The sequence below is a fragment of the Brachyistius frenatus genome, unplaced genomic scaffold (genome assembly GCF_029030835.1).
Source record: "Brachyistius frenatus isolate BFR_SWC_R1_liver_20210118 unplaced genomic scaffold, ASM2903083v1 Contig_18, whole genome shotgun sequence".
NCBI classification, from domain to species: Eukaryota; Metazoa; Chordata; class Actinopteri; family Embiotocidae; genus Brachyistius; species Brachyistius frenatus.
The window spans coordinates 1,363,661-1,390,676 of NW_027210617.1; the positions used below are offsets into that span (position 1 = coordinate 1,363,661).

The 27,016-nt window shown below is 38.7% G+C and overlaps 2 protein-coding genes across 2 annotated transcripts; both read right to left on the reverse strand.

Moving 5' to 3' along the window:
* Positions 1 to 614: 614 nt before the first annotated feature.
* On the reverse strand, positions 615 to 9,035 carry lpar3 (lysophosphatidic acid receptor 3). The gene is made up of 3 exons (XM_069694739.1): positions 8,922 to 9,035; positions 7,235 to 7,989; positions 615 to 2,141 (listed from the first exon to the last, which is right to left on the reverse strand). The coding sequence occupies exons 2-3, from the start codon at positions 7,974 to 7,976 to the stop codon at positions 1,813 to 1,815; spliced, it is 1,071 nt and encodes a 356-aa protein (XP_069550840.1). The 5' UTR covers positions 7,977 to 7,989; positions 8,922 to 9,035; the 3' UTR covers positions 615 to 1,812.
* A 1,485-nt stretch (positions 9,036 to 10,520) lies between these two features.
* On the reverse strand, positions 10,521 to 26,735 carry mcoln2 (mucolipin TRP cation channel 2). Its single transcript, XM_069694740.1, has 13 exons — positions 26,082 to 26,735; positions 25,168 to 25,341; positions 24,549 to 24,705; positions 23,850 to 23,928; positions 23,657 to 23,753; positions 23,455 to 23,554; positions 22,863 to 22,975; positions 22,371 to 22,520; positions 21,111 to 21,212; positions 20,594 to 20,716; positions 17,736 to 17,942; positions 16,851 to 16,984; positions 10,521 to 12,453 (listed from the first exon to the last, which is right to left on the reverse strand). The coding sequence occupies exons 1-13, from the start codon at positions 26,277 to 26,279 to the stop codon at positions 12,417 to 12,419; spliced, it is 1,671 nt and encodes a 556-aa protein (XP_069550841.1). The 5' UTR covers positions 26,280 to 26,735; the 3' UTR covers positions 10,521 to 12,416.
* Between the last annotated feature and the right edge of the window lie 281 nt (positions 26,736 to 27,016).

Genomic DNA, 27,016 nt, shown 5'->3' on the forward strand with positions numbered 1-27,016 from the left:
TTTGGACGTTAGGATGGTGCTGGAGGGAAGCTCTAAAGATCATCAAAGAACACAGATCTTCAAGAGGGTCACATTAACATCAGCAGAAAATGTCAAGACAATCCATCCACTAGTTGTTGAGAGATTTTTCTCAAAACCACTGCTGGAAAGATCAAATGATCACCAAAGTCATTCGTGTTCATCCTCTGGGGTTTTAAACTTTCATTACAATCCAGTCAGTAGTTGTAGAGATATTTCAGTCTGGAATAAAGTGGTGGACCAACCAACCAATATCTATATTGGCTTATTAAACTATTAACTGTGCCAGAAAGTTATACAAAAAAAGTGTTTACCTATTTTTTGGGGCTGCTGCTTGGTTTTTCTGTGTCCTGTCATGTCATAACAACAAGAAAAAACAGACATAAAATATACAGTACGTTATCGTGTTTGATGCTTAACAAAATAAAGCGTGAATCTCCAAAGTTACTTAACAAAGTCAGTGAATTTTTACGATTTTAAAAGTCCATCAGGTATAAAAGTTGCACTGCACAAGAATGAAGTTCAATAATGTCAGTTCAACGAACAAATCACTAGAGGTGTAAACCTTTCCCAATCACCACTCTCATATTCACTCCCAAGATAAACAAAATAGCTTTAATGAAGTCATGTCCTTTACAGCAGGAGTGGCATAAATACTGTACAACTGAAAAAAAAAAAAGTCATGTGAACCCTGTCAATGATTTAGCAATGGAGTCATCAGAGCAGCCTGAAGTGGCTTGTGTGCCTATGTGTCTAAGGGAGTTCTAGTCTATTCAGTCATATCCTCTTCAGTTCTTGTAGGGGTACATTGAATGCCGAACATCCAGCAGAAATCGAGTGTGTTGCACCATCGTTTTACAGCCCTTCCACTGTTAGGTGAGCAGCTGTTTCGTCAGAGCAACATCAGTCGTTCAGTGAGTTGAAGCGGGTGTGTAAAAATGCTACAGGGAGAACAAGTCTGCCTCCATGATCTGCCACAGATGGGAGTTAATCTGTTATAAGGAGAGAGGAGTAACTCTTATCTATTCCCCAGAGGCAAAACTGCTTAAAAAAAGAAAGCGGGTTGGGTTTTTAAAAAAATAAATTAAGAAATACAAGTCATAGAGAAAACAATCTTTGCCTGTGTTTGAATGAAGAAATATTCTTAAAACTGTACCCTACCTATAGGAACCCACAGTTTTACAGTACCTGACTACAAACAAGCTATATTTCTTGACTAGTTCCTCTATTACAGTAATTTTTCCTCAAAAGCTACACAGGAAGTAAACTTAGCGGACAATTATAGCAGATATACACACATTTATATTAGTGAGAAAGTAAAGTCCCTTTTTTTTTTTTTTTTTACACTAAAAGGGGAAATGTACAGCTGTGTATCTCATCGACTTCTTTCATCTGCCACTGGAGCGCAGTATCATCCTTGATTAAATAACTCGGGAGGGATGTGATGAGGAAGACCAGAAAAGCAGGATGAAACCACAACAGGAATCTCCCATTAAACAAGAACGGGGGTTTTGTGTCTAAAAGCAATTAAATCCTGACAAAACAGTACGTCTTTGCATACATTAGAGAAATTAGTAGTGCATGAAGATCTCCTATCTCCGTCTAACCGCAACAGCAGTGGAGCAGCTGGCCTGCAGTGTCTCTTTTATTCTGAGGTCGAACATGACCCACTGAGACCAACTGGAGACAAAGAGTGTAGCTTCTCTTTCAAGTCAACTTCAGTCTGTATCTTCATAGATTACAGCCAGTGTGATCTGGACAGAAGTCCTGCAAAGTTTTTAGCAGGATCCATTTTCAGGTCTTGAGTATTACCTGATCATCACTTTTCATCTCCTCTGAGGGGGGCTGACTGTTGCCCGTATCCTGACCAGTGCTCAGTGGCCGGGCGTTGGCCTTTGTCGACCGCTGCCGACGAGTGCCGTTGCCAATGCAGCGCATGAGGTTCTTGAAAGTTGTCCACATCTCCTCGTCCTTGTAGGAGTAGATGCAGGGATTCATGACAGAATTTAGTACGGCCAGGAGCAGCAGCCAGCGTTTTAATTTCATGACGTTACAGCTGTGGCAGTTGAGGCCGTCCATCAGCAGAACCACAAGGCCCGGGGTCCAGCAGATCACAAAGGCCCCTACAGGGAAAGAAATACAATCACACTCAGTTTCTTATTTGTGTAATTAAGTCAGGGTCATACAATTCTGACACTTTAAAATAAGGGTGAAGAGAAAAAAAATCGATACAGCATAGAATCATGATATTTTACATGCCGATCTTGGTTTGATACACGAACGCCAAGAATCAACATTTTATTGGAGGAAAATATTTGTCAGGTGCATGAAACATTTATGACAGGTTATTACATCAGTGTTAGTCTGCAATAAAAAAATGATTGCAGACCTTGTAAACTTTATTTTATCAGATAAAACAGATGTTGAAAAAGTTTAACGTGGCACGCAAAATGTTCAAAAACACAAACATATCGTAATCCCGAGTAAAGAATCGTGATAATATTGTATTGTGGGGCCTCTAAAGATTCCCACCCCAGGTTTAAGGGTTTCAGTAAACATGTATACAAGGATAACTGTTGATAGCTTTTAGTCCTAAGTCACTTTTTCTTGGCAGGACACAATATCTTCTTTGGTCACTGGTCCCGTCCAACAAACCGTTCCAACACACAAACCTCCGGTAAAACTACAATCTCTCATCTTGACTGTTGCGACTGTAAAATGGTGGATAACTTGTTTTAAACATCAGAACAGTCTCAAAAGGTCTCATTTCACGAACTGAACCGGGTACATTCAGTCCAATAACATTTCAACAGTGTAGAAGAGTCGTATTACTGAATTATGTTATCCTCTTCCTCAAAGGGCTATACTGGAAGTTTGCCGGCAAGACCAGAAGTCTCAGTATGTATTCATCCAGCCAGCGCAGAAATGTCTCACCAGAAACCTGATGTAAAAACTCTGCTGAAGTAAAATGAGAATTATCTGATAGGCTTCATCAGCATTGTGTGGAGGTGTATGAATGTAACAGATGTACATTTAAAGTCCCACTCCAGCTTTAAATGCTTGGCAGAAACATATTCTAAAAAGACCATGAGCCACTCAACCAAAGTGCCTTACTATGTACTCATGGGCAGTTTTAATTATTTATTTTCATTGATCATTCATTTATCAGTTAAGTTTAATGAAACAATTATTCATAGTCAGTAAAATGTCAGAAAATAGTGAAAAAGGCTGATCAGCGTGTCCCAGAATCAGATGTGACATTTCCAAATGTCTTGCTTTGTCTGAGGAATGGTTCCAAACAAATATATACACATGATATTAAAATGAAAACAGCAGCAAATTAGCACTTTTGAGAGGCTGGAACTTCAGACTCATAATTTTTAAATAACTTAATAAATTATCAAAACTGTTGGTGAGTATGTATCTGTTGTTTGAGCAATCTTTTCAACATTCACCACATACCAGAGATTGATGCTGTTAAACATTAATAGAGATGTAAACAAATCAAAACGAAAACAATGTATTTAGTGGTTTTATAGACTTTCATTAACACAGCAAAATCTCAGACTGCATTAGATGAGTGATGTTAAATCACTGGATTGCAGAAGACCAATATCATTCTAGTAAGATTACAACAAGCAGACACAGGTTAGGAATACAATGCCATCACTGTATTAAATACTGAACAGTATGTGTTTAGTAAATAATCAGGAAGGTCACACGGCTACTAAAGCAATTAGATATCTACTTCAAACATGTTTAGGCACGAAGCTACCAAGAGATTTCTGGAACCGAGAGGAAGCCACAAGCTGCAACTTGTCTGCACTGCCAGCCTCTTCACAGCTTCAATACATCTGCAGAACAAAAACATGCACTGTTCCACTGCTCACTCTTTGTCTCTGGATTCATCTGGACACACACAAAAAGGGTCTGGTTGAAGAGATAATCTCAGTTTTTGTTTTTCTCTGCTCGCAGGCCTAAAAGTCAAAATGTACGTATTTTTCCAGTGAATTTCTATTTTCATATGCCATTATCCTTCCACTTGTCTTTTTTTCTTCGTCTTTGATGTCCAAAATAACGTGAACCGAATTGCAATTGATCAAGACCCCATTAAATGGCCTTCCACTTGTGGTTTTTGATGTATTCCACAAGTCTAAAATTGGACTTTCTTCCTCTTTAATCTCTGACAAAGAAAAAAACAGGAGTTTTAGAAGCACACATTTCAAACACATGCTCCTTTTGGTATTCATTTTACGATGGTGGTTGCATTTAAAGAATGAAAACAAAAACTGAACCTGACATAGTTTGATGCTTCACTTCACAAGCAGGCTCCAATACCCTCAGCTGTGCTATAATAAATGGCTGTCGGCTATTAAACTACAATAACAATATTTGACCTAACTGGCACCATAAAGAACATGAAGTAGGGCTGGGCACCACAAAAAGGTTTTTGTTTACAAATCAATACCTTGACTTTGATAGCGGTTCCTGACCGGTTCTTTTTCAATAACAATTTAATAAAGTCTATCTTAACAAAATGAAAACTACATTGCACATCATGGTACAAATATTAAAGTTGTCATGCAGTTTAAAGGGGGAGAGTGTGATATAGGTGGTTTTCTGTAACTGAAAATAACAGATGTCACGTAAACACCTCACAGCCGACTACAATTTATAGATGTCAATTAAACGCCTCACATGTAGGCCACTGGTAGACACTACAATTTACTGTATTTCCTAAACACCTCACAAGCTGGCAATCAGTAGACGTGAGCCAGCCTCCAGAGAAGCCTCCAGTCCCACTCAGTTACAGCAATGCGCACAACTCAGAAAGGGATGTAGCTCAAAATTTGTCTAATAAGATTTATTGACATTAGTTGAAATTAGAGCTACAGAGGCTGCGTATAGCGGAATCTGATGAGATTTACTCCTGCATAAAAAAGCACAAGTTATAAATCTTAAAACAACAATATGTTGGGTTGGATGTAGCCTTTATATTTAAATTTGGTACCAGGCATTTTTTGATACGAGATAAATATTTAGGCAATTTGATCGGTGCCATAAAAGTACTGAAGTTTGGTCGGCAGGCCTTACAAATGTGGGCAAGAGAACAAAAGAGATCATTTCTCATACTTACTTGTTAGACCTCTGATTGACTAAACAATTCATTTATGTGCAATAATCGATTCACTTGTTTGGGGTTTGGCTTTGCCTGCTCAGGCAGCCACAGTGCCAAAGTACACATCCATTTTAAACACGTCGAAACCCATTCATTTTACTCTGGTATAACAAAGCATGCGTCGGTTATGTGCTTTTCTGAACTGGTTTGTCCAGTTGCTGTTTCTGTCTGAGCAGCCTGCAACAAGACTTCCGTTTTTTTTCTGATTGTTTCTCAGACATGGACCTAACAACATACATCAGAGATCATTTTCTCTCAGATATATTCCTTGCATCACTTCTGTGTGCTTCAGGCACTTTTTTTTTTTTTTTTTTTTTTTTTTTACCCCACAGTCACTACTTTGTAATAATATACATACTACTTTAAATAAAAATGTGCATCTGTTCCCCCCCCCCAAAAAAAAGTACATATAAATACTGAACAACTTCAGTAGCTATGTGCGTGTACTTCAGGTTTCAGGTTTGCACAACACATTTGCGCAAGTTGACTACGGGCCATGACTGGCGTCCAAACTTGTTTTGATATCACAAAATCCCGCTTGTATGAGCATGATTTTAACCGAAATTTAAGGTGAGTGCAAAGAAACTGAAAGAATGCGCAAACCGCCTTCCAGTGGAAGATCCAGGTGAGCAAACACTACACAAAATAATTTGAGTGCAAAAGGACCTTAAAGATGAGACTTGTGTACAAACACTTCAACAAGCAAAGCAGAACTGCATCTGAAAGCAATTGACAAAGTCCTCAAGTATAGGTTCCTTTTTCTTTTGGGTGGGAGGAGGGGACATTCAGTGAAGGCCGGCGTGGTGTGGTGGACGGTACGCCACACAGGCTGTGGAGCCGTGTCCTTGCAGGGAGAGATAATTACACGGCAGTCTGGAATAAAGTGTGTACAGAAGCAAACAGCTCCTACGCTACGTACAGTACAGTATGGAGCCATGTGGCCGGCGAGCTCTGAGACCAAGGTGACGCTACAACTATATCGTGAATGTTTTCATCTGGATGACTGAAGTACTTGAAAACAAGAACTGAGAACACGGAGATGAACTCATCTGACCTGCAAAGCTACCTAAAATGCATCTGTCTGACTCTGATTTCGGAGTTTAACAACTTACTATCCACATTGGATGTAATCCTCAGATCAGAATAGGCCTCCAATGACCCCGGTGGTGTTCCAGTAGAACTACCGTTACAGTCCTATTGTTCCCTTCTTAAATGGACGAACTGGAAGGGGAGTGATTTCAATTCTGCAGCTCTATTGTGAGGTATCCTGTTGCAACACCTAAACAAAGGAAGCTCGGCCAGGGTATCTGACTGCCTCATCTAGGATGAAAATGTAGAAGGAAAGGAGGCTTCAGAGTTTTTGTGCCTTCTTTTTGTAGGAAACAAAAAACAAAACAATTAAGTGGTACTAAACTGCAGTAAATAATTAATCAGTTTATTGGTTAGACGATCAAAAAAAAATTAATTGGCCAAAAAAATGTTATTTTTGAGAACTTTATTAGTTCCTTAGTTGCTGCTTCTCAGACGTGAGCATTTGCAGCTTTTTCCTATTTTACTTTCTGTTCACTGAATATCTTTGGAGTTTTGATGTTGGTTGGCAAAAAACAATAATTTAAAGAGTCCCTTTGAGCACCTGAAGCTTGCGTCAGTTATCTTTTTAGACTGCATTTTCACAGTTATTGGGCCAAATGATTCATCTATTTAGCAAAAAATTCCAGAATAAGTGATAATAGAAAAAGTAGTAGTTGCAGCCGTATTGATAACGGTTGAGGCCTCCCTAAAATCACTGATAAACCTGTAACACTTTCTGTAACATGTTTGTCGTGTTATTGCGCTGCCGGTTTTCTCTCGTATACGGAAAACATTGATTACGATCAAGCATGTTCAGCAGGGACTGTGAATTGCCTGCGACCTTTGTGACAACTTTAAACCCCGAGGGAAGACACGCTGCTGTACACCATGACTAATCTTCATCCTCCGACACACTGAACCCGTAGGCGATGCAGCACAGACAACACTGCTATGACTAGCACCTACCGAGCACCACCATGACTGTCTTGATGAGCTTGATGGGCGTCCTCTTGCTCTTGATGGAGCCGCTGGTGTGCGGCATGAGCACTGCCGTCTTCTTCTTGACGTAGGCGTAGATCCTCATGTAGATGGCCACCATGACGAGGAACACCACCAGGTTAGAGACGGACCAGAAGATCAGGTAGCTCCTGCTGAAGATGGGGGCCAGCTGGGAGCAGTCGCTCAGGTTGCAGATACAGTTCCAGCCCAGGCTGGGCACAGCCCCCATGAAGATGGAGATGGCCCACACCAGCACGATCAGCAGCGTCACCCTCCTCTTCGTCAGGTTGCTGTGGACCTTCCAGTTCATGACGGAGATGTAGCGCTCCAGAGCTATAACCAGCAGATTAGATAGCGAGGCTGAGAGACTGATGTCCAGAAGACCTTGGCGGATGAAGTATCCTCTGACTGTGAGTTTTCGCGACACCCCACCTGTGTTAAACATGAGGTACACGTACGCAATGCCTGCGAGGAAGTCCGAGGCAGCGAGGTTGGAAAGTAGATAGTAGAAAGGGTAGTGAAACCTCTTATTGGTGATGACAGCAGCTATGACCATGGCGTTGGAGACCAGGATGAAACAGCAGAAGAGAGAGCCCACCACCTGGACCAGGATGAGCTGAGTTGTGTCCCATTTATCGTCACCGCCGCTTTTGTTGTAGAAGAAGCTCATGGGCTCATTGTAGTGACAGCTGTTGTTGTGTTGGGCCATGTTAGAGGCAAGTCTGTGAAATGAGAAAGATAGAAAGTAGAATTTATCATACAGTCTTAATATTATACAATGTAACTCATTTGACATCATATTCTATTTTAATATCCATGGATACTCTTTCATAATGTCCAACATATAACATTATCCATTAATTTGTAATAATAATAATAATAATAATAATACACAGCATTGCACAATGTATACATGATAATGGTGGTACATTTCAGCTCTAATCTAGTTTTTATTTTGTTATACTTCTGTCTGTATTTCATTTATGAATTGCAGAATACTTTTCAAATACTTTCCCTGGACTTTCAATCCAGATTTTGAGGATGAATTCGAATACAATTGAGCAGAAGATGGATGGGATAATAAGAGTGATGAGAAGTCTGGAAGGAAACGCTTTACGGTATCGGATCAGTGCATAGTGGCAATTCTTTCAAAGGCCAAATAACTTCTGGGCGAAGAGAGACTTAATGACTTGACTCCAAAGGAGAGGACATTTTTACAAAACCCAAGCTGCTTTGAATAAAGCTAAAAATCACAAGAGAGCCCCATTACTAAAGTTGAAGCAGATAGTGACCACAGTAACATTAAAATGAGACTCAAAACAATCCCCGCAGTAGACAGGTGTTCTGAACTCCACATGTACAAACATCTCTCTGGGTAAACACCACAGATATGCTGCAGTGTAAAGTGCCGTTTTCGCCATGACTTCAGATTACGTCTTTAATTATGCAACTTTACTGCAACCTGTTTGACTTGGCTCACCAGCGACAGCAGAGAAGGGAAAATAAGTTCTCGCAGAGGGTTAGGGTTAAACACTAACAGGCGCTTATAGAAAGCGAAATAAAGTCGATAAAAGAACCAATAAGTCAACATAGGATATTTAAAAAAAAAAAAAAGAAGTTTAAGTAGAAAAACATTTAGCCAGGTAAAGCTTACCTGTGGGGAAGGGCTATTGGTGGTGCGTCAGCAGACTAAAAGTTGCGAAATGTTCGGAGTTCACTTAATCACCATATTTCCCCTGCACCATTGTGCCTCCGCAGCTCTGGACGAACGGAGGGAGGAGGGAGGGAGGTGACAGCAGCGAGCCACAGCGCAAAGTGAACGTCTGAGAAGTAGAGCGTCTTTAGTTTGAGAGGCTGTAGTCCCGTGACGTAGAGGGCGTGAGCTCGGCCAGCCACACTCATCACACCGGAATTCCTACGGTTCACACGGCCCAGTAGCTACCATATCAAAACGGTTTACGGCAGTAAAGTCAAAAGTGTTCTTGATGAATTTGATTTAGGCTTCTTTTCTCACTTTGAACAAACAATCGTACAGGCAAATTATTTTGTAGTCCTATTTACAGTGCTCAAAACTACTTGGTTCACCTGGCGAAACCCACTGGTGGTCAGAAAATATATGTACTCAAAGTGGACAGAGTAATAGGATACTTGTATTTTACTACTACGCAGATTTACACTTCTACTCACTACATCTCGGGGACAAATACTGTACTTTTTACTCCACTATTTGTCTGACAGCATTAGTCATTTATGACCTTCTTATTTAGTAAAAACATGCATTTCCAAAGGGGGGGATTTTTATAAACTGAACAATTAGATGTTCTTTTATTGGCTGAGAAAGTTCTCTAAACTGGAAAATGCATTGTCACAAAGCTGAGAACCGTTTTTCTTAGCCTCACTTTTTTTTTTTAGAGAGAGATGCATGGTTCTAAAAGGACAATGACCCTACAAACATCTGACATTAAAGAATGTGAAACATTACATTAAATTAACCAACAGTATATAAAGTAATTAAAATATGATCAATCTTAAATAACTACAGCAGTAAAAGGCACATGAATACAGCAGTGATATTTATCCAAAGACATTATATACAATAGGAAACTACATACAGGGACCATTTTACTGCACAGCATGTACTTTTACTTTTGATACTTTCAGCACATTCTGCTAATAATACTTGCATACATTTACTTAACTAAGGATTTAAATGCATTAGTTTTACTAGTAGTGCAGTATTTTCACAGTGTGGCATTAGTAGGCTTACTTTAAAGGACCTGAATACTTCCTCCAAAACTGGAAAAAACCTGCATTATACTCAACACCATAATTTAAGTGCTGATGTAAAGTAACCAAGTAAATTTACACTAATCCTGTACTTAAATGGCCTATAGCTTTGCCTTGAAATATTTCCATTTCATGCTGCTTTTTTACCATTACATGTTTGTGTTAGCTGAAGTTACTTTTTCAGATTAAAATTTACATGAAAACACCAGAGTATGTTATAAAACATTAAATCATGTCAAAGATTAAATCGCTTATTCTCAAACTTTTTGGTTGACAAAGTAGCAGCGTCTAGTTGAAGCCCCCTGTCACACTGAGCTATTGGGTCATTTAAAAATAAATTTACCCTATAAACTTCTCACCTGGTTTCATTCTTATAAACTGTTCAAGACCTGTTACTTTACAAAAACATGAGCAAAATCCCAACAAAAATCCTTTGCACTGAAGAATTTTTCCTAAACCCGCAACCTTTTAGAAGAAGCACGACCCCTGGACTGATCAGCAATAAAACTCTGTATAATCTAGCTGCATCTTGAACAGCTACAACAATAAATTCCTACTTTACATTAACAATAAAAAAGATAATACATGAAAAATGTTTGATCACAAAGGCATTTTTTCTTCATAATAAGCACTTTTCCTTTTGATGGTATACTGTAAGCATATTTTGCTACTTGTCTATTAGTTTCACTTTAGTCTGATTTTTATTCAGAACCTTAACTTGTAAATCAGCATTTCTATGTTGTTTTTCAGGCACTTCAAATTAAGTAAAACCACAATTTAAAAACGTAACAACTGTCTTCCAATAAGATCAGTACACACCACAGACTGCCAGCATCATTTGCTATAAGGCCCCAAGATCCAATCAGCACTCCTGCTGGAATACTTTTACCTGATTGTATTTGTGGTAGTCTGAGATCATTCGGGGGCTCCTTGAGGTCTGGGGCCCCTGCAGTTGCCTGGTTTATAATCCAGTTTGCATCATGTTAAATCATTTTAGCTCACAACTCCATTTTTTTCTGTTTTCTTCTATTACAAAAGTGCAGTGCAAACTCTCAAACACGAGTAATGTGTAAAGTGTGAATTTACTACACCGGGAGATTTTACTCTGAACTCCCAAACATTGCCGTCTTGACTTTCATGCAAAACTCCCTCCTATTTTCCACAAATCTGCATGTTTCGTTTGAGAAAACACATATGTGCATATTGACAGTTGGTATTAGCTCATGCTGTGTTAAAAAGTAACAGTGGTGTTTGTTGACCCAAACTAAACACAGATGTGTTAAATGGAAATCCTGAGTGAACATCCTGCTTTTGTTCTTGAAAAGGCTTGGATTTACTGCGGTCTTCGTTTTGCAGTTTTGAAATCCAACATTACTAATATAATGGCAGTATTACCACATAGAAAAAGTACTCAGTGAAGTAGCTTTTAATGACGCATTTCTCTCCTTAACTGGTGTCATATAGAGGAAAACACCTCTACGCTGTGAATTGAATTTGTCAGATGTTTTAGAAAAATGAGACAGCCCACCAGACAATGGGGAGATAAAACCTGACAACATGCCAGGTCAAAAGAAACATGCTCTTTGTTAATTTTATCAACTTAAAGCACAGAAGCCACACTCCTTGCGTAAGATCATGCTCCAGCTTGTCCTAGAAGCTTAACATGCTGCTAGATTTAATGATAAAGTTGACTCATACTCTAGCTCTGGTGTAGCGATTCAAAACTCCCCTCTTACTCAAGCTTAACCCAGCTGGGAATGTGTTCATGCAATTCACAGACACTTCAGAACATTTGATATTTTTCTGAGCACTGAGGGAATTAATTGTGCTGTCATTTTGACATATTATATGAAGTTTATGTTACTGCTAAATCATGTAAATTAAAAAATGGACAGAGGTAAAAAAATTAAAAAAAAAATCAGCCTGAGTACAATCTTTACTACAAAATGTGACAAATAAATTACATCTAGCACTGCATAATGTTGCCTAGCACCAGTTTATGCAGCAACACTCAAATTCAGACAACACCTGAATCTGGTTCTTTGGTCTCTAAATGGATGTGCACACCTTAAAAAGGCTCAGTAAACTTCTGACCAGTATCCTTAACTCAACCAGATACTGTAAACACATGAAAACTTTTTTGTCTTAGTGCCTACTCTGCAGCTTGAGATTCAATGTCATGTTCAGGAGAGGGAATTCGTTTGGCGTTTCATGTTGCGCTTCACAGAATCTCAGTCTTGAAAACTAAACTCTACACTCAGCAGGATTTTGCAGTTTGATCTCCAAGTCTGTATCAGACAAGTGAAGTCCTGTTGCCAGCGTCCTCCTCCCTGAACCGTCTCATCTGAAGGTGGAGCGGCTGTCAGCTGATTGGTATGACATCATCATTGACTGGAACTCTGCAAAGACAGTGAAAAGAAGCATGAAACCCCTGATGTCTTTTCAACGCCACTGTGTCTATAAAGAAACATCTGAATACTTTCCACTTTAAGTCGTTAGAAAGGATAGTTAATTAACGGATCAGCAAATTCTTTTACATACTTTCAGTCGTAAGTTACACATCAATGATGTGAGTATAGATACTTAAACCTTTAAGACCCTTGAATCTTAGTTCAATAGTCTTTCGGCAACATTATACATCAATAAATAAACAAATAATCAAAGTTAAAGAAAAGAAATGCTAACGTGCTAAATGTTAACACTCACAAATTCATCTCATCTGGTTTCGCAATTGCAAGCACTGCAAGATCTTAAACAGTGACTGTATCATGTTTCCTAAATTAGACACTCACAGTTGTGTCTAATGTTTTCTATTGGGCTCCTGCATTCTTATGAAATGACAAATAACAGCTTGGGTGTTGCAGATTTTGTGAAATGGGCCCCAGCTTCATTAGAAATCTGTGCCTGTGGTTTTATAAAAGCATGAAAGCATGAGCAAAAAAATAAATAAAATCACATTCAAATATTGCTAAATCCTAAAAGTATATGTTATCACATATTATCAACTAAACCTGGTTCATTGGTAATCTACTAATCCACTCATTTTGTGTTGAGATATTACATCCAAGCTGTTACAAAGGAAACAAGAATTCAAACCCCAAGCTGCTCCTTTAAACTGGAGGGCTTTCTCTACAAACTCCTGCTCCATTATCACAATGTTATTGTTGGGACTATTTCCTACAGATCATCAATTCCTAGAGGTCATACCAGCAAAAGCATGCCTTTTTATTCTCTGGGATTCCACCTTCAGGCACATTTGGCACCAATAAAGAAAACACACAATGAAGGAAGACAGAAGAGGTCTCACTTTGTGGTGACTGAGTGTAAATCCATAAAACAAGCACTTTGAAAGCGATAGCCTTGTGTTTTCAACACTTTGGCCATTTACTCTCAAGACAAACAGCAAATTGTGTTCTCAAGACATCAAACCAAAATTGTTCCTTCATCTTTATGATGTCCTATAGGCAACACATTTTACTGCTGGGTTGAGATATCAGTTCTGTCCGTTTGATCTCTCGCAGACCAACTCTCAGTCTCTCGCAGAAAACTGCTGCAGCCTTTTGGAGGATGTAAATGTACACTCAACAAAAACATGAACTCACACAGATTGTTCACAAATGTGTTCAAATCTGCGTTAGTGAGCAGTCTACCTTTACCAAGATCATCCTGACAGGTGTGGCACATCCAGATGCTGACTAAACAGCATGATTATTGCAAAGCTGTGCCTTGGACTGGTCACAGTAAAAGGCGATGCTAAAATGTGCAGTTTTATCACGCCACAGATGTCCCCCACACATTTTTTTAGAGAAATAAAACTTTTGTGTGCAGAGAATGAGTCTTAGATCTTTTAAAATGGGTGTGAAAACCAAAGTCTTGCATTTATATTCTTTTGAGTGCACTTCATAGAGAGCGAGAAAGTTGTGTTCAATCATTGTTTGAGTTCTGATTGTATTCATGCACAGCTCTTTCAAACATAACTATTTGCCTAAGTTTCTTTATTACACTGTCCAATCCCACCACTTTTCATGAACTGCAGCTGTTACATTTAAGCCCAAATACATTTATTAGGTAAATATTTATGTCGTGATTTGAAGCTGAAGAGTCATTTCATTGACAGTAACGTTTGCCACATCCAAAATGAATTTTCCTTTACAGGACATTTGAGCCATAATATGATTTTAAATGACAAGCGTGACATATTGGCTTTTAAATAAATGAAAAGTTTTAAATCAAAATGGAGCAGGGATTCTTGCTTCTCAACTTGTTTTCCAAACAAGATACCGTACTCAAGAGGGAAAAGATAACAGTAAAAGAAGCTAATTGTATGCAGATGAAATTTCATCCAGTAAGACGTTAAAACGTTTGCCGAGAACACTGATCTAATTTTTGTGAGCACAGTGAGGCAGAGATACTCAGAAAAATGAAATTTAAGTCAGGTCAGAGGCTGCAAATGACTGCAATTACACAGTCTGTGCAACTTCACAAGAGTACTAATGACAAAATTTAGCCAATTGTAAAAGGCCACTGGCAGTTTTATGTTAATTTCGAAAAAGAGGTTACAGATTCAGTTGCATTACATAATGGCTACATTATGAATGGCTATAGAAACTACACTTCCTTAAACACTTAGACATCCAGAGTAGGAAACCCCAGATGGCTCTGGCTTAAAAAAAATAAAAATAAACATCTGTCCAACATGCAAGAAAAAACAGACAGTCAGAGTGATAATGTTTGGTGAAACAGAGGTGATGGAAGAGCATGGAATGGAAAGGGAGAAACAGATTGTCTGAGCTGCAATATTTCATTCATGGACTCCCATAAAAAATAAAGCACACAAAACAGTCACACTGCTAACAGATCCAGTTCTTTTCCAATGATTACGTGACTAAACTTTAACAGTATACAAACATTAAAAGCACTGACAGGAGCTGGAGGGGGGAGGGGGAGATGGGGTGCAGGATTGTGCACAACTCTATACAAATATCTCCAGAAGTTGCTTTTGTAGGCTAAACAACATAATTTTTAACTCACAAAATAGTCTTGTGCATTTGAAGTGGAAGGAAGGTGATGGCTACATAAACCGAGCCTGTTTTCTGTTTACAGCGAAGCATTTTCTTCAACAGTAACAATTAACTCAATGGGGGAAGCGGACAATATGTTGAAAAGTTAGAAAACATTTTAGGAAGCTTAAAAGAAGCAGAAACAAAAGCCAAACTAAGAAACCACAAACTGGGGAAGTGCTACTTTTGGTTGAGCCTTTTAACTTTGCAGTTTGATAGAAACAGACGGTTTGAGAGGAAGCAATGATGCTTTAACACGCATAAAGTGGTGCAAAAGTTCTGAACTGTAGTTTTAAACGGGATATGGAGAAAATAAAATCACAATAATATACAACAGATTGCTTTGGCATATTAGGAAATAATTGTCAGACATGTCATCTAATTAAGAAAGAGGCAATACTTTGTGAGGCGTTTCTAATAAAAGTAAAACATACACACACCAGGGAGCCATGAACTGTACTATACACCACATTGAAGACAACTGGAGTTAGATCTTCAAATTTCACCCATCTGTCAAAACTAACCACAACACTTAAACCTTTTCTGGCTCATTTTGGGTCCCAGAGTTGAGCGTGACTGGTTTAGATTAGAGGCAACTCCGTAAAGACGGAGCAACGGCTGGGGGTGGGAGGAGGGTGGTGGTGGTGAGGGGGGGAGGGGGGTGGGGGTTCTTCCCAGTGTGCAGCCTCTCTGTAATCAGCCCATCACTGGGTGTGCCTGCATAGCTCCCACCACTAATTTCATTGCTCTCAGACCACGCAAGACAGAGCCAAACCACAGCTTGGAGGAAACTCCACTCCAGTCTGCTGCTTGCTGATGATAGAGATCGGCTCAGAGAAAAGGAATGAGCAGAAAACAGGGGCATAGAGAGAAATACAAGGTCTTGCTGTAGCAGCAAGGTGTAAGCAATGCAAGCTGAAATGCTACTTCTCAATGGCACGTGTATATACATACAATGTTATTTCATAGTGTTGTTTGGTTAGGTAAAGGCTGATGGAGCAACTTAAAAGGAAGATGTGATTGTAATATTTTAAATGCTATTTGACATTTTCAATGTTACTTTAGTGGTGAGTCCAACTACTACACACCAAGCTCTTCAAACTAGTTTTAAACACCTGCTACAGCTGTCTAGGGTAATGAACAGGAGGGATTCATTTCACGCTGCATGCGGCAGCGTTTTGTTTTGAGGCAAACAAAAGATACTGAATCATTTGCACAAGCAGATGAAGCCCCGATGGCTGTACATGATAATTGAAGAGTGACAATTCATTTTAGGAAAAGGCATGTCTGTGGAACCCATGCTGTTTGTCATTGTTGAATTCTGGTGCAGAAATACAACGGCGAAGATCGTATCGCAGCAATAATATAACCAGAATGAAAAGGAAAAAAAAGATGTTTTTATGAACCTCAGCTGAAGAGTGGTTTCTATCACAGACTGATTTCATTCACAGTCACATGACAGCAATGCAGTAAATTAATTGTTCCAATAGTCGACAAGCAGCCATCCCATTGTAATGAAATGCCAAGTCAAATAATAAAACAAATAGACAGTGTAAATAAATGAGTCATAAGCTAACAAACGTTACCGGGAATTCAAACTATAGCATCTCTCATGTTACACTGATGTTTATAGAGCAGCACCCGGGTGTGAAAGTGTGCGTGTGTATAGCAGGGTGTGTGATGAAAGATCAAAGATTATTTAAGCATGGCAAACACTACTGTGAACACTGTCATACCGTTGGCAGCAGCAGAATACAGAGTGTCTGAGATGAACATTGGTCTGACTGCTCTCCTCTAGAATAGGAAAATCCTTCTGCTCCCTGAGGAACTTCTGCAGGTCCGTCAATGGGAACCCATCCTTCTGGTAGTTCTGTTAGCGATAAAGAAAAAGCACAGCAAAGTTTAAAAGCGGGATAATTAACAAAAACTTTGATTGATTTTAAAAAGACAACATGGAACAAACAGCTAAAAAAAAAAAGGTCCCCAGATTTAACATTTTCAAACAAGTACTTAGACACCCTTCACGTAATAAGATCTACAGCTTTCCAAAATTTCCTTAATGGCATCCTTTGATCATCTGTATAACCTAGCTAGATGTTCAGTTTACTCTCATATATGACAAAGACTTACAGATTCTCACTGTGTTTCCTGGCCCTGACAAACATTTGAGCTCAGAGAAAAGAAAAAAAAACAGAACGTGGTCCAGGTGCTGCTCTGGCCTGTCACGTACCCACTTGTCCTACTCTGGGACCCGTCACAGAGCCCCAGAAATTTTCTGGCATGCTTGAAATTATCACCACAAAAACAGGGGTGAGAGTTAGTTCGAGCCACTCCAGGACAAGTCATGAAGGCAGCAGCGAGTGACAGCTACTGAGAGCGAGAGAAGGTAGCAGCACATAAACAACATTGTGTTTTCAGTGCAACAGAAAAGAAACACTGTTGTAATTGGTTTTTGTCTGCACCCAGTTTTGTAGTGTGAGCACCACAATGTCAATAGGACAGAACATACAGGAAACATTGTTGTTTAGGGACTTCAGGATTTCCAAAGTGCTCGGCACCACTGAAGTCCCTGTCAGGTAACAAGAAATAAAAGCACCACAGCTTTCACCTCACTTAGTTACCTTGATGGTCTCATAAGCGTCAGTGATGAGGGCGATGAAGAGTGACAGCACCATGTAGATGAACAGGGAGATGAAGGAGTAGAGGTAAGCCCGGCTGAAGACCCACACTAAGGTGTTTTTGTCCTTCAGCTGGGCAAAGGTAGTGAACATGTCATCGCCATTCACCAGGGAGAACAGGCACTCTGCCACACGACTCAGGCCCTCGAACTAAAGAGATGGAGAGCAGGGAATGATAATGCAATAAGCAGTGAACACAAGGGCAGAGAATCAACATACATTGTTTTGAAACAATGAACATATAAAGGAAAATAAAAGGTTTTTTTCAGATTTCTTTTCTACTAATTGTTTTGTTAAATTGAATCAAAATATTTTTTTCTATTAATAATTTGTCCTGAAAAAAAAAAAAAAAAAAAGATACTTGTATAACAAAACTGCAAACAATCTTCACAAGTGAGATGCTGAAACTAGCAAGATGTGGTCACATTTTTGATGAAAATAAAATGATTATCAATATAATCAATGATCAACTAAATACATAATAATTTCCGTAAGGGCCTAAAAGGCTATAAATCACTGATAGAAAATGGAGCCATGGGTCATAACCATCAGACTGACACAGGTAAACGAGTCATTTCAGATTACGACTACTAATAAAATGAGACATGCAAAACGTACTGTTCAAGACGACAACATGGAAACCCAGTTAAAAAAAAAATCTATTCTGCTTGTGTAATTTTTGTGACTTTTAAAAATTAACATCTTTTGACTGTAAATTAAACAAAATGTTATTTTTCAAAAATCTTTTTAAAACTAATAAAAAATGCTGGTTCTGACAGTTACAGGGTTACATAGAAGACAACAGACAGAAGAGCAAAATATCGAGGCGGGGCGATAAAGGCAGAAAAGGAGAACAAAGAGACAGATGGCTGAAAGGGAGAGCTGAAAGCTGGACACGAACATTATGAAAGAAGCCCCCAAAATGTGATAGGATCTAAAGACAACATTCCTTAGCCATGCAATGGACCCAGAGCAAAGCACTTGAAGACGTGTGGAAAGGCAAGTCATAGGACATCCTCTGTTTATTTCTTCAGTAAATACACAGAGGATCCTGTAAGGACTGACAGCACAGACCAGGGGACTCCCCCCCCAGCTGCCACAATGTAAATATCATGTCAAAGTATGGACTGTGCATATTTAAGGAATTGAAATCTGTTTCACTTCCACTGCAGGCATAGCATGTGAAATCATGTTCACTTCCACCAACTAAGGATAACAAAGCTGCAACTGTTGCCACAAATATACATTTTAACAACTTTTTATTTATGCTGGATCTGGAAGAAAAAGTGATGTTAATAAAACAACTGTGCAGATGCATTCTCAGTGCTTCTGATTCTCGGTCAATCATGGACATGTTGACTCTTCAAAACCAGCCCATGATATATTTACAGTAGTTACTCCTCCTCAGTTTAAGATCATAAACAAATTTGTTGAGTGAGACACGAGACGGCTGTTCTCAGTCTATCTCACATCTGTTGTTGCTGCTGAAACGCCTACTTTGCTTCGGCTTCCGTAAATAATTTATCTTCAAGGGCAAGGACAGCTAAACACACATATATTCCCTGATGGCATTTGCTGTCCAGGGCTCTCCCAGTGAAGGTGCCTGTCTGTCCGGGTTTTAAGACGTGGTTCAAATTTCACTCGACTGAGATTAAAAAAAAAATTAATTAGATGTTTGCAGAGTGTACAAAGTGTACCTTGATTCTTACTGCCTAAATGTGAAGGCTACTGGTTAGTGCATCCTGTACAGAGTTTGCTGAGGTGTGTGAGCTTTAAAAGGGTTAAAAACTTGTCCCGGTTTAAAAAAAAAATCTGATTGTATTCAGGGGGCCGACCTCGCCATGTAATCGATAGACACCAGTATAAGTCCAACAGGGACTTTGTTGTGCATCATCCCTCATTTATCTCCCATTGTTATCCATCTCCTTTACAGTGTCCTCTGCCAAATAAAATAAATCTGGTTGTTCCACAGAAAGACATAAGTGTGCATACATGTATAGTGTAACAATGTCCGTGACTGTAGCCAGTCTTTGTGTCCGTGTTTACAGAGCTGCAGCCGCTGAAGCCTGGGAAATAAAGGATGAACATTCGCTGACATCTAGAGGCTAAATAGCAGACTTACACCATCTTAAAAACTGAACTCAGGTCTGCATGGGGAAGCAGAAGTACATTTTTTGCAGTTTCCTCAAAAAATGTAAACATAAATGCTGAAACTGCAGTTCGGAAGTAACAGATGGAGAAAGCATGACGTGTTAGAAGAACACTGCAACGCAAGTGATAAGTGACAATTTTCATTAAAAAAAAAAAAAAAAAAAAAGGACTGTAGAATCATTAAGAGTTTAAACTCACAACAGCGCTGAAAACGGTTGTTTAATCTTTTGTTTTAGTTCCTCTAAATCCAATATTGTAAAGAACATCTGGATTATTTTTCTTGATCAACATTCATTTATATTACATAAATATATATTAAAAAATTACTTTGTACACAGGAATCATGAATTAATTATTTCTCAGTGCTAATGTTCATAATCAATGACAACACAATAATTAAGGTATTTTAGCATGTTTAGTCACAAAATAGTTTTTCAGTCAATTTCAAGAAGACACATTTGCGACTTCCTTTATTCCACCTCACACCTGTGGCCTCAGCAATTTTTTTTCCATGAATAAGCAGGGTTAGTCACTAAAAAATGTGAACTTGATAGTTCCTCTAATTTTTCCACACTCAGCGTCAGTACAGGGATTAAGACCAGCATTAATTAAACCATCTCCACTGCTTCTGCTCTCCTCAAACCTGTTACCTTCTCATGGTACGGCCCCAGGACGATCCATCCGCAGAACGTATAGCCGAGGTAGATCATGCCGGCACAGCAGCAGAAACGCAGGACCTTGGGGAAGGCTGCTTTCATGGTTAAAATCAGCACCTAAACATGCAAGACGTGTGCAGGCATTGATGTTAAACCATAAGGGAATCATGAAAGACGATATGTGAGACTTCAGAGGGCAGGTTCAGGTATACACACGTACATAGTGGAGGCAAAACATTTCAGTTTTACAACTCGTAATTAAAGTGACTTTCTCCATGTCACTTGCTGCACTTTAATAAAAGCTCATACTATTACCATGAGCTCCCCAGATCATCTTTACCTGATCATAACAGCAGAATATCAACAATTTCAGTTCATCAATCTTTCAGAGATTCCCCGAGTGAACTGTAGCTGTGAATGTTTCAAACACTCCACAAAAACATCTCTTATGATGGTCAATCTGAATTTAGATATCTGTACGATTAAAAAACAAATAAGGTGTCAGACTCACATTGTATTTCTGGAAGTATCCCAGGTACCTGATCACACCGACCCACACCAATAATGTCGATGTTCCCAAAAAGATACTGCACACATCATAACTGGTTAGACTCTGCAGGCGAGACGGAGAGAGAAATCATCAAAAAAGGCCTGACATGTCTTGTACCAGGAAATCAGACCTCTATCAAGCCCTGGACAGTTTTCAGATGTTCCGTTTTTAGAGTAAGTGGTGAATGTTGCTCGTGAAAACTACACTAATTCTAACTAATACGTTCGCCATTTTAGGTTTTTAATGCAACCAAATGGGCACCGAGACATTAAATCTAAACTTCCTACTACATGAATTGAGTTCGAAAGGGCTTCCTTTCTTTGGATTTTTTTTTTTAAGAACATATTCACGAATTTGACACATTTATGTCCAACAAGAATGTGTCAAATCATCATTGTATTTCATATAAAACTGTCAGTAGTTCAGTTGCACTGTGGGTTAAATTAGGTACAACAATTTAATAGGAATGAACAATACTTGGAATAGAAAATAAAAAGAGATGTTATTTTTGGTTTGCCCGCATCAATTTTGATGATTTGTTTTTTTTTTACCGTCCTTCAGGAGTCCAAGAATATGATAAGAGTCCAATGCCAAATTGGTGGAGTACTTTTGAAAAGAAAAACTTACATTTTCACCAACCTAACCTCAAAAAATACTTGAGTGGAAAAAAAAAAACCCTAGAGCCTTCCCAAAATTAAAATTGACCATTTATCCAAGAGGAGTGTTTTGAAATCACAGTCAAGAGTGAGTATTTCTACCTCTGTCAAACACTCAACATGGTGGCCATAAAAAGAACAGCATGATTCAAATAAACAGGTCTTTACAGTGTCCACGTGGACTTGTTTCATTCCAAAGTCCAGCAGACACTCAGAGGGTAATTTAACAGTTATGTAACAGGGTGTAAAATCAAAGGTGATGGCAAGCAGTTTGCTTCACATTACTATGATCCTGACTAGTCACAACCCTGACTGCAATTCTTTTCGTTCCCTGATCTGATGATCCCTACATTTATCAGATACTGTTACAATACAGATCTAAAAAAAAACAAATTAACCTAACTTTATTTTACAGCACAGGAAAGAGTAAACCAACACAAAACTTTTTTTTTACATAAAGATTTTTGCTTCTCCATTCCTTTACATTTATTCAACACATGCCATAGAGTAATCTCAGTCAGTTTTAGGCCTTAGACATTCAGAAAGAAGAAGATTATTATTTTACCTTTGCTTGTATTTCCATCTTCAGTATGGATCCAATGATGGCCAAGAGGTCGCTGACAATGACCATCACGTACCAACCATTCAGAAACTCCTTCTGGTCATCTTCGCACACTTTATGATTGTAGTTCTCATGAAAGAATCGGGAGAATCTCTTGAAAAAAACAACAATGCAAGTTCAGTCTCTCATGGAAAATGTCTTCAACACAGCATCAGATCAGCAGGACTAAAAGGAAAATCCCCATTTTGTGGGGATTGTGGTGCTAAAAACATCTTCTTCACTGTAGCTACTATCAGAAGACAGAAGTTCCACAATGCAGGTTTAAGAAGGAAGGGAGATTTGAGAAAATCTTTTTTTTTTTTTTTTTTAAAGAGAGAGCTCAATGGCTTATAGTAGAACCAAGAAAGGAGGACAGTGGGAGAACTAAAGATAATATATATTTTTTAAATTCCCTGTATGATGTTGTACAATGTGAGCAGAGACTGAACAGCTGACCTGGAGTAACCTGACCGCCAGGATGATGGAGCGTGTGCACAACACGGCTGATGTCAGGCAAACCAGAATGACGAAGCAGTCAAACACAAGCAGATAGTGTGTGTTCTTCTGAGCTGAAACACACAAAATGTGTGCGTGAGAGAGTTTATCTTTTACACAACTCCCTCACACTCAGTGCGAACACTGATATGGAAAGGAAATACCCCACAAACAGTAACCGTTGCCTCGAAACCAAACTCCTTAACATCCACTTTGTTCTGAGTACTTTTGGGGCAAAAACGGTACTTAATTATTTTTAACTGTTTTCATCTTTTTAGAGACAAAAGGTGAAATTTAGTGAACAGGCCAGTGTAACACAACAATAAACATCATAACAACATGGTTATCTACAAGGGTCAAATGCAGTTCAAGAAAAAAAAAAATCTTGAAATTTTAAATATTTAAACAGTAAATATTACAAACATGCATTTGCACACCGACCATTGTCTTTACACTAGAAAACTAAAATGTACGATCAGTTCTTAATGCCACAATCTGTCCTGTGTTTCCTCTTTGTTATAGTTTTATTTCAGGTTAGAGAACGACAACTTACCCGTCCCAGATATCTTCCAGTCTTTGCATGCGCTGCTCTGAGCGTCAATGTCCAGAAATATTTTCACCTTTCCACTATGACACTGGTTGTCAAATGTTATCTGGGGACAAAATTAAAAGAGATCAAAATATGAATCCCGATATCACCTCATCAGTTGTTTTTTAACCTTCACATGCAGTTTATGATGCCAATACATGTATACCGTGACATAAAAGAGGTAGCAGTCCGGTAACTCCCGTGAACGCACTGTTTGCAGGTTGATCCCCTCCAGCTGAAAAGTTATTTTGATGTCAACAAGTCTGGAAAAGGAGTTCATCGGGTGGATTAAAAAGGTGATTTTAATGTGAAAAGGAAACATTATGTGTTATTAGCACTGTAACAATGGAACTGCATACCTGTAAAAGTCCAGATCAAAAAAGGATGAATTCCTGGTTCTCCATTGATTTTTAGTCTTTAGATCAAGTGACATACAATCTGTGGGGAGGGATATGAACAGAGTGAGAAAATGACATGATATGACCTAAATAAATGCCGCTGTATGTGTGCAACACAAACACACATTTCCACAATTCAAACAGTGAGAAACGGTCAACTATTGATTCTTGAACTTTTTATATAACTTGTGATTTAATAAATCAGATTTGGCCACTGCAATTACAGATACACCAAGATGGAAATTCAGGGCCGGAAACAATAAGCAATAATTATCAAAAATGCAAAAATGTTAAAGAGAAACAACTATTTAATTTTCTTCCTAATTGGCCGATGAAACGTGAGATTGTGAATCCGTGATTGCAATGATTGTAAAACCTTTCAAATGTCAAATTAATCTGAAGCTCTAATTCACTGTGTCCAATATTAACTTTTTGGCCTTTTCTATATGAATTTGGATCTTACATTTACATTGCAGGTGACCAAGTTTGCAATTTAACATCAAAATGAAAATTCTAAGAGTATTTTAAAGCATATAATTTGAGAGTAAAACAACAAAAAGGTGCAATGGAGATGTTTAGATGCTAAATAACAAATCTATATTGGTCAGGTAATAAAAAAAAGAACAAAAAAAAAAGAAACATGTAAATGTTCACTCTCACCTGTCTCCAGATGGGCGTCAATGTCATAGGCTTCGTCTGATGGGTCCACGCTTCCCCTCTTGTAGTATTCCTTACAGATGATGAGAGGCTGCAGCTTGCCATCTTCATCATCAGCGTAACTGATAGGCCCCACAGAGAGCTGGCCCAGCTGGCTGTACTGTAAATATTAGAGGCCTCAGGTAAAAACTCACTGTCCCAGGGAGAACGTAATGAAGCTGAAAACTGCCGTAGCAAAGCAAAACATGAAGTAGGTGGGGGGAAAAAAAATAACACTTAAGGTCACTTTCTCAGGATTATTAGATAAATGCAAGATACTTTAAATCACACCGAGTATGTTTATAAGAATCTTGTATCCAGGATCATGACAGAGTCCAGATTTCTGATCATGTTCGATCATCCTCATGCAACCTGGACACTCAGAGCTTAGTTAGCCGTGCTACTTGAGTGCATGCAGAAGCACTCGCAAGGATTAAGAAGAAAAAAAAAAAAACCTTGTTCAATAACCCATCATAAATATAACAAAAATACAATGTCAAAATCCTGTAAGTTTTGCATCATCTGCATCAGCAAACACTTTTCTCAATATTACCAAAGCCAGAGGTGCATTGGTTGGACTCACCTGATCCAGGACATAAAACAGACTGTCATAGACGCCATGCTGGGTGTAGACAGCGACACTGTAGTCATCCTCGTCCACCCCACTGTAGTCCTTCAGGAAGAGGTTTTTGAGGGCCACGGTGTTCTCCTCTTTGTAGGCAACCACCAGCTGGTTGTTGAGGCCGAAGAGGACGAGCTGTGAGGAAACAAGAGGCCATAAAAATAAAAATAAAATAAAAAACTTGTACATTTCATGTAAATGCAATATACATGACAAGTAATACTTAGAAGTGTGGAGGCAAAGTTCTTTCCGTTTTTGGATGTAGTGTTTTTAGTTTTGGGGGATATTTGTTCAAGCCAATCTAGAAATATACTTTTGTTGTAGCTTTATATTTTTACACAGCGCTCAGTCTTTAGTTGTCCCTAGTTTGTCTGTTTTAAAAGTAGGAGTTGAACTCATCATGGACTACATCGTCTGACAATATTTTGGGTACTTTTATTTGGCAATTTGTAATTTCTACAACTATCATTTTTGTATGGTAATTGTATTACTTAAGATATCAATAAAAGCTCTTTTGAGAAGTTACTTTATGCTGTTTGATGGAATGTTTTCCACTAGTGAAACAACAACAAAACTATTTATCTGTGCAACATTAAAAATACAAAACACAGTACAAATTTCTTCATTGTTTGTATTGAAAGCAGTCAGCAGCAAGACGACACATGTTCAGATGTGTGTATGTATTTCATGTGTCAGTGCCAGCTGTAAAACTTGTTAAATCATACAAAGTTTTCACCACATATACACAAACTCATTTGCTTTTACTGCCCTTGTCTGTAGTGCATTGGGCAGACTATAGCTCCAGGAAGCATTTTCTGGGTGGTTCTTCTTTCCACTAGGACTTTCTGACTCTACATCAAACCCACTGCACGTACCTGTGTGGTGACCATGACAATTTTCAGAATCTGGACTCCCATTTTCCAGGGTAGGTGTCGTCGGGCCCTGTACTTCTCACAGGGGCTCATGAAGTAATACTTCAGGTCATCTCTGAGTTTATCCTCTTTGATAATGTCTTGAGTCATGATAGAGCTGAACCAGAAAGACAACATCATACAGGAGTTAAACATTAACATGCATTATACAGATGTGCGTGCCAGACCTTAAATTTTAGCTAATGTTTCTAAGAAAAAGGCAGAATATGACTCGAGGGAGGAAAAAGCAGAAGTGAAAGTGTGAGAATGCAGTTATTTCCTGAGAAACGGTTGGGTTTGTCATTACACCAAACTGGTCTTCTCTCACAGAAAGAACTCCATGTACTGAGTACACTGCCTGCATTCAGGCTGCTGCCTGGGTTTAAGTCCAAGGTTAGTTCAGTGAGTGCACTTTCAATATTTTCCCAACAGTTTGTCAACACAGGCCCGCAGAGGCAGCGCAAATCTCCTGGAGCTGCATTTTACTTTCAGGGTTACTGTCTCACAAATACAAGGTCTTGGCTTAACTACACCTCTGTCATGTCTCATGTCAATTATATCAGCTGATGGAATATTTGGGCTGTTGTTTTAATGTTGGATAAAAGTAATTCGATTTTCAAAAATGAACATTTAGGCGAAAAATATCCAGTGTTTCAACAAGCAATACGTCTGGTTATATTTCAGAAAAGTTTTTTTTTTTTTTTTTTTTTCAAAACAATTTGAAGTGCAAAGCAAGTTTTAAAAGTCAGTATTTAAAAAAAAAGACACTTACCTAACTGAGTTGCTTCTATCGAGATATCTAACCAATAATTCCATGATTGATCGAGTGATGTTCTTACAGGGCCGACAGACACTTGAGACAGAGCGGACTGTCTTCAGCTGGGTCTTCTGTGAGACCT